This window comes from Poeciliopsis prolifica, unplaced genomic scaffold, assembly GCF_027474105.1.
Source record: "Poeciliopsis prolifica strain line A6 unplaced genomic scaffold, Auburn_PproV2 SCAFFOLD014, whole genome shotgun sequence".
NCBI lineage: Eukaryota > Metazoa > Chordata > Actinopteri > Cyprinodontiformes > Poeciliidae > Poeciliopsis > Poeciliopsis prolifica.
The window spans coordinates 11,394,911-11,407,285 of NW_026562389.1; the positions used below are offsets into that span (position 1 = coordinate 11,394,911).

General features: G+C 41.8%; 1 protein-coding gene and 1 long non-coding RNA gene across 3 annotated transcripts; one reads left to right on the plus strand and one right to left on the minus strand.

The window, feature by feature from the left end:
- Window positions 1–157: 157 nt before the first annotated feature.
- Window positions 158–11,421, minus strand: LOC129365911 (GRAM domain-containing protein 2B). Of its 2 annotated transcripts, none has more exons than XM_055039462.1 (14): window positions 11,253–11,421; window positions 9,639–9,761; window positions 8,598–8,685; window positions 8,230–8,299; window positions 7,947–8,050; window positions 7,044–7,139; window positions 6,847–6,918; window positions 6,402–6,491; window positions 5,843–5,945; window positions 4,949–5,083; window positions 4,566–4,641; window positions 2,325–2,429; window positions 1,632–1,716; window positions 158–919 (listed from the first exon to the last, which is right to left on the minus strand). In XM_055039462.1, exons 1-14 carry the CDS (start codon window positions 11,339–11,341, stop codon window positions 878–880), a joined length of 1,278 nt encoding a protein of 425 aa, XP_054895437.1. In that variant the 5' UTR covers window positions 11,342–11,421; the 3' UTR covers window positions 158–877. The 2 variants fall into 2 exon arrangements, with proteins under 2 accessions (XP_054895437.1, XP_054895436.1); XM_055039461.1 differs by having other exon boundaries at window positions 4,949–5,086.
- LOC129365921 (uncharacterized) lies at window positions 7,974–8,745 on the plus strand. Its single transcript, XR_008606566.1, has 2 exons — window positions 7,974–8,060; window positions 8,561–8,745. It is a non-coding gene; the product is annotated as an uncharacterized LOC129365921 (long non-coding RNA).
- Window positions 11,422–12,375: the final 954 nt, after the last annotated feature.

Sequence of the window (12,375 nt, forward strand, 5' to 3'; positions counted from 1 at the left end):
GAAGTCATGTTTAATATTTTAATCCTCTTTTTATAGAACCCAGTTTGAATTTTGACATAAAAGGTTTTTAGAAATTTTTTGTTGACAAAAAGCCAAACTTTGTTGATTATGATTAAAAACAATAAAAACAGAAAAACATCCAACAGGGTGAAAAACTTTTAATTTAAGCTTCAGTAAAAAAATCTGCCAGTTCTGCTTCCGAAAGCAGTGAAATAAAAATGTTTAAAAGAGAGAAATGACAAAATTACAGCAAAAATGAACATTTATTCAGAAAATAGATAATTATTTCCCAAAATGAGTTTATTTTTCCAAAATAGCCTTTACTTCTCATTAGATTTAATAAATCACAACATGTTCACATTCAGTCTTAAATTTTAAATCATTTGAAATGCATATGCATGCAAGTTTCCAAATTGAAATAAACTGAGGTTAAAACATGTTTGTTTGCTGCCATTATTACAGGATCAAACTTATTTATGCTTGATTTTAATTTCTAAGCTGTTTTTCGACATCAGTGTGACACCAACACAGTTCAACTACATTTGTAACGGAAACGCAGCTACTGGTTCCCACCAGCAGCTCCACCTGTGAAGATGTGTTTTGGCCTAGTCAAAGCCTGTGAGATGTTTCCATTGCTCCAGTTTGGTTCTGAGCTGCAGATACGCTCGCTGCAGGTAGAGGGCGACGTCACTGTTTGTTTCTACAAGTAGGCGTCAGTTTCACTGCCAGCATGAAGAAAATCGATCAGTTTGCAGTTTGATTAATTTCTCAGGCCGCAGCTGCAGCGGGTTCCCGTTTTACTGCCTGCATAGAATAAATTAAATATTCACAGTTTATGTACAAAGCTGTCAGCAGCTCATACTGGTTCCCAGTTCAGTCAAGCAGCTTCTTCCAGCAGCTTCTGCAGATTCTTCTGGACCTGAAAACAGACATATAAACATAGTGAGTGATTGGATTCATGCAGGTTAGACTGGATTATTGATACGATCAGCATGAGCACAAAAAGTTATGATGTAAAATATTCAATTAAATATTTTATGAACAAAGTTAATCTGTAAGGTTTAAAGGAACCTTATAGATATTTAGTTAGAGGAAACTAAATATTGTTTAGTTTGGACCTAAATCTGTAGTGTGAAGTTAAATATTTAGCTTTAAACTGTGATATTTACTTTTCTCCTTATGAAAGACTAAATAATCCAAATTACTGCTGTGATTTTTTCACAGTGTAACTTTAGAAGCAATCTTGAGCTTCAGCCTGAAACGTTGATGTTTCTCAGAAACACAAGATGAGGATTTCGCCTCGCAGCTCCATGTTTCTCTGGTCAGATCAATGATGAGGAATGTTTGATTATTGCCAATCAGAGAACTTTCTCTGAAAAACCTGCCTGCTTTTTCTCCTCATGCAGTTCTGTCTGTGAGTTGGATGAATAAAACTTTCCAGAGATTAAAGGAGAATTTTGTGGATTGTTTAAAAGAAAGAAAAGCAAAATATACAAGAGAAGCAGAAGATCTGTGGTTTCCAGTGATGATCCGCTGATTTCTGGGAAACTTTCTGAATTTGATCCTGCAGACGATCAGAACCTGTTAATCATCAAGAAACGACGAGTTTTAATGAGATCAGGAAGACAAACCTTCTCCAGTTTCAGCAGGTTGATGGTCAGCAGTTCAGAGAAGAGCTCAGTGTTCAGATCAGGACTCCCAGAAAGAAAACTGCTTCTAGGAAAACACACACACACACACGTACGCACACACACACACACACACACACACACACACACACACACACACACACACACACACACACACACACACAGAGACACACACACACACACACAGACACACACACACACACAGACACACACACACACACACACACACACACACACACACACACACACACACAGATGAATGTGGGAATCCTCCGGAAAATTCTGCATACATCAGCAAATATCTGCAGTTAAAGATTTCTGGACTTCTCTTGGCACCAGAAGTCGCCCAGAGTCAAAATTAATGCAAACCAAATGTAGGGAAGCATAATTTATCGGACCGATACTGACGCTAGTATCGGTCCGATATCAGCACCGGTACCGGTCTGATAAGTAGAACTGGGACAACGTCAACAAGCCAAAATGTATTTCCTGTTTGTTTCGTCTGGTTTGTTTGGTCATGTGACAGAAACACTGAATGCAGATCAGTCATGTTAAGAAATATGTTGGTAAAATGCAGTTCCCTTATTTTAAACACAGATCTCAGCTAAAACCTACAAAGTTTTCCAAATCATCCAAAGTCTTTTCTACACATTTAAGCTAGAGAATGAATCTCACTCGTGATGCGTGAAGTCGCTGATGGAGCCGAGCGTCGAGAGTTTCTGTTCCAGAGAAACGATCCTGAAGGTCAGATAGCAGGAAGACAGGACCAGAACGCAGACCCTGAGGGAACAGAGGGAACACAGGGGACAGAGGGAACAGAGGGGACAGAGGGAACACAGGGGACAGAGGGAACAGAGGGAACAGAGGGGACACAGGGAACACAGGGACACAGGGAACACAGGGGACAGAGGGAACACAGGGACACAGGGAACACAGGGACAGAGGGAACAGAGGGGACACAGGGACAGAGGGAATGGAGGGAACACAGGGAACAGAGGGGACACAGGGAACAGAGGGAACACAGGGAACAGAGGGAACACAGGGAACAGAGGGAACACAGGGACAGAGGGAACAGAGGGACAGAGGGAACAGAGGGGACACAGGGGACAGAGGGAACACAGGGGACAGAGGGAACAGAGAGAACACAGGGAACAGAGGGGACACAGGGAACAGAGGGAACAGAGGGGACACAGGGAACACAGGGGACAGAGGGAACACAGGGGACAGAGGGAACAGAGGGGACACAGGGGACAGAGGGAACACAGGGAACAGAGGGGACACAGGGGACAGAGGGAACAGAGGGAACACAGGGAACACAGGGAACAGAGGGAACAGAGGGAACACAGGGAACAGAGGGAACACAGGGAACAGAGGGAATACAGGGAACGGAGGGAACACAGGGAACAGAGGGGACACAGGGACAGAGGGAACACAGGGGACAGAGGGAATGGAGGGAACACAGGAACAGAGGGGACACAGGGAACAGAGGGAACAGAGGGAACACAGGGGACAGAGGGAATGGAGGGAACAGAGGGAAGACAGGGAACAGAAGGAATACAGGGAACAGAGGGAACACAGGGAACAGAGAGAACACAGGGAACAGAGGGACAGAGGGAATACAGGGAACAGAGGGGACACAGGGAACAGAGGGGACACAGGGAACAGAGAGAACAGAGGGGACAGAGGGAACAGAGGGAATACAGGGAACAGAGGGGACACAGGGAACAGAGAGAACAGAGGGAACAGAGGGGACACAGGGAACAGAGAGAACAGAGGACAGAGGGAACAGAGGGAATACAGGGAACAGAGGGGACACAGGGAACAGAGAGAACAGAGGGGACACAGGGAACAGAGAGAACAGAGGGGACAGAGGGAACACAGGGAACAGAGAGAACACAGGGAACAGAGGGACACAGGGAACAGAGGGAACAGAAGGGACACAGGGAACAGAGGGGACACAGGGAACACAGGGGACAGAGGGAACAGAGGGACAGAGGGAACACAGGGGACAGAGGGGACACAGGGGACAGAGGGAACAGAGAGAACACAGGGAACAGAGGGGACACAGGGAACAGAGAGAACAGAGGGGACACAGGGAACACAGGGAACAGAGGGAACAGAGGGAATACAGGGAACGGAGGGAACACAGGGAACAGAGGGGACACAGGGAACAGAGGGGACACAGGGACAGAGGGAACACAGGGGACAGAGGGAATGGAGGGAACAGAGGGAACACAGGGAACAGAGAGAACACAGGGAACAGAGGGGACACAGGGAACAGAGAGAACAGAGGGGACACAGGGGACAGAGGGAATGGAGGGAACACAGGGAAGACAGGGAACAGAAGGAACACAGGGAACAGAGAGAACAAAGGGAACAGAGGGGACAGAGGGAACACAGGGAACAGAGGGGACACAGGGAACAGAGAGAACAGAGGGAACAGAGGGGACACAGGGAACAGAGAGAACAGAGGGGACAGAGGGGACACAGGGACAGAGGAACAGAGAGGGGGATGGTAAGTGGACCATGAACCCACAAACTCTGGAGCACAACAAATATCTTCAGAGTCGTTGTGGACGGTGATGATGTGAACTGGAAAGATCTCCAGTAGCAGTCAGTCTTCAGATTCTCTGAGGAAGCCTCTGACTGAAGCCTGTTGCTAACATGCTAATAGCTCGATATCCAGACAGGACAGACGATATTCCACTAGCGTCTTCCATGAAGGGAAGAGCCACCAGGTGTCATATATTTTAATGTTTTGCCGGCTGAATATTGAGTTTTGTAAACTAAATGTAAACTTGAAGAGGTTAATTCTGTAACTTTACCAACGGGACCCAGCATTATCCTCCCTGTGTGAACGTTTAGCAAACAAACCAGTGAAATATTAATCTGAATAAATGAAGGGCTGAATCTTACAGGAACATGTAGATAATCATCAGAGTGTTGAGAGAAACGGTTTTCATGACTCTGCCGTCGAACACGACCTCTGAACCTGGAAACAACCAAAAACACGTTCAGTTCTTAAATTATTTGACTAATTATGACTGTTAGCCACAGAAAGCATGGAAATCTAGTTAAATCGATCACATATCACAATCAATAAGAAGAATTAGGAATATGAGATTCAACCGAAAACAAAAATAATTCTGGAAATGTTTTGTCCTTGTTGTTAATCTGTTTGTAATAAAATCGGTCACAGCTGACCACAAACATCGAGACTTAATTAATGTTGTTGATTCCTTTCAGGGACGAATCAGCTGAAGAATCGTCCGGGTTGTTGACATGTGAGCAGAACTCACTGGACCGCAGCGAGTTCCGCTGCCTCTTGGTGGCGCTCTGCTGGTTCTGATGCTGCTTCTTCACTTTGTGCTTCTGCTCCGGAGAAGCCGACTTCCCGCTTTGTTTCAGGCCCAGGAAGTGAGGAATGGGCAAGTCTGCTGGGAAAAGATCTGGTTAAAACTTCAGTTTTTGTTCTTCTACAACTTTCTTATCAGCAGATTCACCTTTTCTGTGATGAAAGATGTTCCTTCAAATTATTGATGGAAAATTTGCAGATTTAGATGCGGCTTCACACTCTACTGGCCTGCATTTGCTTTAAACCAGCCAATCCAGGAGCAGCATTTATTTTCCTGGCCACTGATTGGCTGCATGAGTGCTAATACGGTTTCCATAGAAATCGCTGCGTGTTAATGCATTTTAAGGTACATTTGGTGTTTGAACATTAAAATATTCAGTAATAAATGTTTTCAGACGGAAAGTCAAATATTCCTGCGAATATTAAAGATCCAAGTTACTATTTAAAAATACTGTTACTGTTTCTTCTCAGTCATAAATAATCCTAACAGTTTTCATTTAAATTCTACTTTTAAATCAAAATAACTTGAGAAGATTTCATATTTTTTATTTAATGACTTGTGGTGTCCCTCAGGGCTGCATCCTGGGCCCCCTGCTGTTCCTAAACGATATGATGCTTCTGGGCTACGTTTCTATTATTTATTTAATATTTTCAACATTTCCAAAATGTTTGGTGTATCAGATTCATCAGGCGTTCAAAGCTTCGCCCAGCGACTCCGTCCAACTTCACCACCGATTTCTGCTGTTTGTTGTTTATGTTTTAGTTTTAGAGCGTCACGCTGCATGTGTGCAATGAATGCTGGGTAATGTGTAATGTAAACAGACAGACTGGAGGGTACCGGCCATCTTATCGTAGTCTGGGGCCGGAGAGTCGGAGCTGCTGTTTTCCTCCAGCTCCTGCCGTCTCTGCCTCACGGCTCCATCCAGGTCCAATAAATTATTCTGCAGGAAAATTACACATCGTCCTCATCCTCAGGCCTCACAACACAAATATGCACAAAACTGTCCTCAGCAGGAAGGTCCCTGGTTCGATTCCTGAGTATTAAAGCCAGTTTAAGAGAATTCAGTGAATTACCAAAATAAAATCATAATAATAAAACAATAAAATTATGATATTATCAGAATAAAGCTGTAATACGACAAAGGAATTAATATATGAAAAAAGTTGTAATAAAAGTCATATGAGAATAAGATTGTAATAACAATCATGAAATTCCTTTTGTGACTTACGTCTGGTAATTTTGGATAACTGGTTTGAACTGGTTTGAACTGGTTTGAACCGGTCATCTACTGCACTACAATAAACCGGACACCAAACAGGCCTGCCAGTGATTCCCTCTGTGACCTTCCACAGGTCAGGCTGTAAAATGCTGAGTCATTTTGTGACCGTGAACTCACCATCGGAAAGGGGGTCAACAGCGGCGACCTCTGACCTCTGAAGCTGTGTGGGGCTGAGGAAGGAACCGGGCTGCTGCACGGACTCCTGCCCTGTGAACATCAACACAACCAGAAGCTGCAGGTTCAATCATTACGGCTCAGATTTGATGTTTTAATGAGATATATATAAAAAACAAACTTTTTAAAATAATAATTTCCTGCTGCCACTTTAAATGATCTGTCCTGATTAGAATCTAGTTTTTAATTTCTAGCTCGTTTCAAAGTCTTTCAGTTGTGAATATTCCATGAATGAATATTTCACTAAAAATAAATGTATAAAGTATTCCTCTTTTGCTGGATTTCAGTTGAAGCAACAATAAAAAACTGACATAAAATGAAAACTGAAAACTGAAGCTAACCTGCTAATCTCCCTCACTCTCTTAAAACATGCAGTACTGCTCCTCACCTCCAGGTGGAGACAGACTGACGTCAGGAACTTGAAGGTGTTGTCTCTGGACAGGAAGGAGACGAACAGGTACTGTGGCAACAGAAAGAGAAACTCTGCTCACCCACAGCCAGCTGATGATCAGTGTCAGCTGATTATCGATCGATTATCGGTTATTGAACAGGAAGTGAGCTGCTGGGGTGCGTTTGATTTCTCACTCTGTCGTTGGTGGTGGCGATGACCAGAGCGTTTGGCAGCAGGATGGCGGTTTTGGTCTTTTTGATGTTGGTGATGGACATCACTGGGATGACAATCTGAAATCAAAACTATTTCAGCTAATCCACAATGAAACTTCAGGGATTTTAAAACATTTGAATTTATGTCAGATTTACTCGAATCAACATGTAACAGAATATATATGATTTAATTTTTCTCCTGTTTCATATGAATGAAGCTTGGGAACTTTTACTCTTTATCATAATCAACAAAATTTAGCTTTTTTTGACAGAAATAACAAAAACCCTATAAAGTCAAATTGACACTGAAGCTCTAATATTCAGGCGTTTTCATAAATATTTACGCCGTTCCAGTGTTTAGTATCTGCCGTCCCAGCAGGGAGTCTGTGGATCAGTCAGACAGTTTTTCTTCCTGCTAAACTGTTGGTAGGAAACAGCTGAGAACAGACCAGGGCTTTGACTAGGCCACTCCAGAACTCTCTCTGTGTAGCTTTAGCTGGACATGCTGTAAAGGGGGTGAACATTTATTCATTCATTTTATGTTAAATGTTTTTGATTTTTAAATTATTTTGCAGAAATGAGCTTTAATTTTGGCACTGAAGAATTTTTGGAGGTAAATTTTTTTTTACTGTTTGAGGCTAACTGCTCATGTCTGTGTGTTTGTGTGTGTGTGTGTGCGTGTGTGTGTGTGTGTGTGTGTGTGTGTATGGGTGTGTGTGTGTGTGTGTGTGTGTGTGTGTGTGTGTGTGTGTGTGTGTGTGTGTGTGTCTCTGTGTGTGTGTGTGTGTGTGTGAGTGGGTCTGTGTGTGTGTGTGTGTGTGTGTGTGTGTGTGTGTGTGTGTGTGTGTGTGTGTGTGTGTGTGTGTGTGTGTGTGTGTGTGGTACCTTGGTGTCTTTGCCAAAAACCTTGGAGTGGAAGCAGATCCAGTGATCGGAGACGAACATCCGGCCCTGGTACAGGATGTCTTTCTGCAGGGCGCAGGTGTAACCTGCAGGCAGGTGAGAGACTCAGTAGCAGCTGAGCAGCTTTATATATAATATGATTTTTAAAACGGGGATATTTCAGCTGTTTCTCATCATCCTGGGTCAATAAAGTGGAATCAGGCGTTCAGCTCTGATTTAAGGTTCATTTAAGGTGGAGCAGAGAGTTGTGACCGTTCAGACTCACTCTGTCGGAGCTGCTCCTCTTTGCTGATCTCCTTAAATATTTTATGGTACTGACAGTTGCTCTTGGAAATCTGCAGCACAAAGAAAACCAGAGAGCAGCTGAGAGCTGACCGAGCAGCTTCCTGCCTAAACTCACTGAGAAAAACCAGAAATTACAGAAAAATAAACAAAAAATGAAAAAAATAAACATCACTGAGATGGAAAACTGGAAGAAAAACATAAAAATAACAGAAATTTAAAATATTTTTTATCAAAAACTGAAATATATCTCTACATTTTCTTGTAACTGTCTAATTACAGTCACTGTGTTGAAATCCAGTTATTGATTGCAGGCCTGGACGGAACCAATCAATTGGTGATCGGACTCACCTGGCTGTAGTGGAACCTCTTCCTGTCTATCTTGGACTCCGGGTCGATCTGGACCTCAGTCAGCATGGAGTTGTCTAAAGTTTTTGACCTGCATGGATCAACAGGGAGAATTATCACCCAAAATAAAAAATACAGATTTATTCCTCCATACGTGACTCTTCACTTCCAGCACTGCTAATTTACTGCTAATGTGGTTTATAGGTTTAAATAAAATGTCTCTACTTTAAATACACATGAACATAATTCCAATATGGAGTGTTGGGCACATCTGTGCTAATGAGCTAGCTGCTCGTTAGCCAACGCGACCTTTAGTGTTTGTTATAACTTTGAAATATTTGGCCATCTTAGCATTAGCTTATGCTAATAACTGTTTATGATTACTGCTTTAGGCTCAGTTGGTGTAGCATCAACATGCTAGCCAATTAGCATTATTGCCTAAGTCATATTTATGTTGATCTCCTGCAGCGCTAACCTGGCTAACTGCTCATGACTTCAGCCTTTCAGAACATTTCTTTCAGTCCATCTTTTCCATATTTTGATGCAAATATGCTAAAATATAACTTAGCCAACATGCTATGATGCTAACACTGTGGATGCTAATGGTTGTCGGGTTCAGTTCCCAGGTTTCCCTCCTGTTGAGGCATAAAATAATAAAATTAATACATTCAGTGAGCAAAAATCTGATCTTCTGCATTTTAAACAAAGTAACAGATTTTTTGATTCCAGTGCCAGATGGATTTTTAGGCTTCACCTTGATATTCAAAATTCTGTTTAACATAAAAACGTTACATGAACAAGCTGTGTGCTATTAGCACTGAAAGCATTTTTTATGTAAATGAATTTATGATTATTTTATGTTTTTATAAGATAAGAAAATACTTTCTTTTTCCCACAGGTGGCAAATTTAAGCTGTGGCTGCAGAGAAAAAAGAGAAAAAATGAATGAAAACTAGAAGAATTTAGATATAAATATAATTTTGTAATATTGAGGATCCTTGACGGTTTAATGAAATAAAATAAAATGTAATGTAGTGGTGGATACCTGACCAGCTGCGGTTTCTTCCTGCCTGACGGCTCCAGTTGCTCCTGATCTGCAGCCTGCAGAGATTCTCCAACCATCCTGCTGATTTTCTGATGCTCCTTCATCTCATCCTCATCATCAGAACTGGACATAAACAAACAATAAAAGCAGAAAATAGTAACCTGTTCATGTCTATTTCAACTCCCCAATCAGCCGGGGCCCATTTTAAGATTTATCTTTGTACAGGTAGCTCATTTAGGGGCGTGGCCTCAGGTTTACCCGCAGCCGATCAGCTGCATGAATAATTCACTGGCCTGGCAGCGACTAGCAGCTGCAACATGAACCCTCAGAGTGGATCCTCCTGAATCATGTTTAAGACACTCAGAGCAAAACGGTTTTGTTCCTCAGCAGGTTTTTCAGCTTATTTAGTTTTTATCTGAGGTGTTTTTATGACATCAATGTTGTTTTCTGAGGATTTTCTATATTTTAAAATGTCTTGACTTTCAAAATCTTTTATTTTTTTCTACAAATTTTACAAATTTTACACTTAAAAGTACAAATTTTTAGTGTTGAACTTTCATAGATCAGATTTCCATCTGATCTTTGCTCTGCTGGAAAAGCCACAGATGGTCGTGGAAGAGGTTCCACCTGGAGGACGGTTTGGTCCCCAGAGGTTTAAAAGACTAATAAAACAAAAAAGAATAAAAAAAAGAACAATCTAAAAAACGGAATGAAGAACAAAACAAAGAATGAAAAAGTAAAAAAAGCCACAGAAAAAACTAATAAAATATTAAATAGCCAAATAAAGAAAAAGGAAGTAAAAATAAGGGTTAAGGTTATAACCGTATAACCCTAACCCGCCGCCGGCTCAGCTCTGCCCTGGCGGCGGCCCGACTCTGTTGGACCGACCGGATGGTTCTGTTGCTGCGCTCAGCCTGAACTCCCTGATGCTGCTGCTGCTTTTCAATGGATCGTCAGTTCATGCAACAATAGTAAAATGTGTTTGTATTCCAGTGTTTTCTGTTGGCAGGGAGATTTCCTTCCTACTATCTCCACAGGCTTTGTTCACAATGAGAGATTGTTGCAGAATTAACATGTTAATCTAATCCTGTTGCTCAGTCAGCAGCTCCATGCATCGACTGGTTTTCTCAGGTTTTGTTTGTTTGTTTTTACCAGTTTGAATGATAACTGGAATTTAAACTGGAATGCAGGTAAAATGTCTTTACATACGAATTGTTTTTACTGTAACTCACAATAAATAACTTGAATTGATGCAACAAAATGTAAAACTATGAGAACTTTCTGCACCAAACTGAACTGGCAAAGTTTGCAACATGCATTTTTTTTTTCAATTTGTAAAAAGAAGTTTTTAAGCTGCTGAGTTATCATAATAATGTTAATGTTATATTAATGTCTTTATCAAAGACATTCAATTTACAAAATGTAAATTTAGATCAAAATCAGGATCTTTCCTGCAAGAACCTCCACAGTGAAAGTCTTGGTTCACTTTCCATCATGCAGCTTCTACTCCAACGTTACTTTCCAAATGGATTCTCCACACTGGCAGTCATCTCCACGCTGTGAACCAGAGGTAATAACAGACCATCAGCTGTTCCTCTGCTGTCCTGGACTCACTGATAATCTGGGCCCTGCTTGGCGGATCCTCTGCTGCTCGTCCTGACATCCTCCTGAGACGTCTGCGGCTCCACGCATTCCTCCGTCATCTCAGCCTGGACGTCCCGCTTCCTGCCGCCGAGACGTAAGGTGAGCCGCGGCTGTACCTGCACCCCCTCCGTCTCACGTGTCCCGGCCAATCAGACTGCAGGATGAGGTGGTGTGTAAATGTGTGTGTGTGTTTAAACCTTTGATCTGTGACATTTCACCCTGCAGTGTTTGGAAACTAAAGCTTCATCTTTTTAAAAAGTGGATCCTGGAGGTGCAGAGGAGAAACGCAGCTCCTCCAAAGACAGCAACAACAAAACGATTCACACAAACAGGCTGAAATCTGGACCTCAAGTCACTGACAGAAAAAAGCAACTGCCAAAAAACTTTTTATATTTTCTAGAAAAAAACAGGAAAGTTTCTGAGCTCCAAAAGTGAAAAGTTTGCTACAAAATCTCCGAAATGTTGAGATTAATCTGAGAAATTTTGTACAAAAACTTTAGAATCTTTTTTGTTTCAAAAAAAGACAAAAACTTACTAGAAAAAAATCTGAAAATATTAGATTAATCCTAGAAACCTCAGAAATGTTCACTTTAGCTCCAAAAGTCAAACCATTGCCTGAAAAAACAAACGTTAAAATATTGAGATTAATCTCAGAAATTTTCTGGAAAAAAAGTTTATTTTCACACCAGAACTGAAGAGCAGAAATAAAACTTGATGGAGGATTTTTTTTACTTCCCGTTTATTTACAGACTGATGAAGCAACTTCACAGATTCAACCTGATGCACTTTGAAACACAAACAGAGACGAATCTGAAGCCAGATTTTAATCTACAATATTTTGAATGGAGCCTGAAACATAAAATCTCCTTCAGATTTTCCTGCACATCTGCGATGATTTCTGCACATCTGCTCCGACTCGACTGATAGATTTTTTTTTCTCCTCCACAGACTGACCTTCACATCCGCCCACCGTTTCCCGTCTTCTTCATTTCTGCCAGTAGTAACATCTGGTTGATGACCAGGTGACTCTTGTGATGTGAAAATAGTGATTTGCAAAGTGAACCAGTTTTGATCTTAGTGCTTCTGTTTCTTA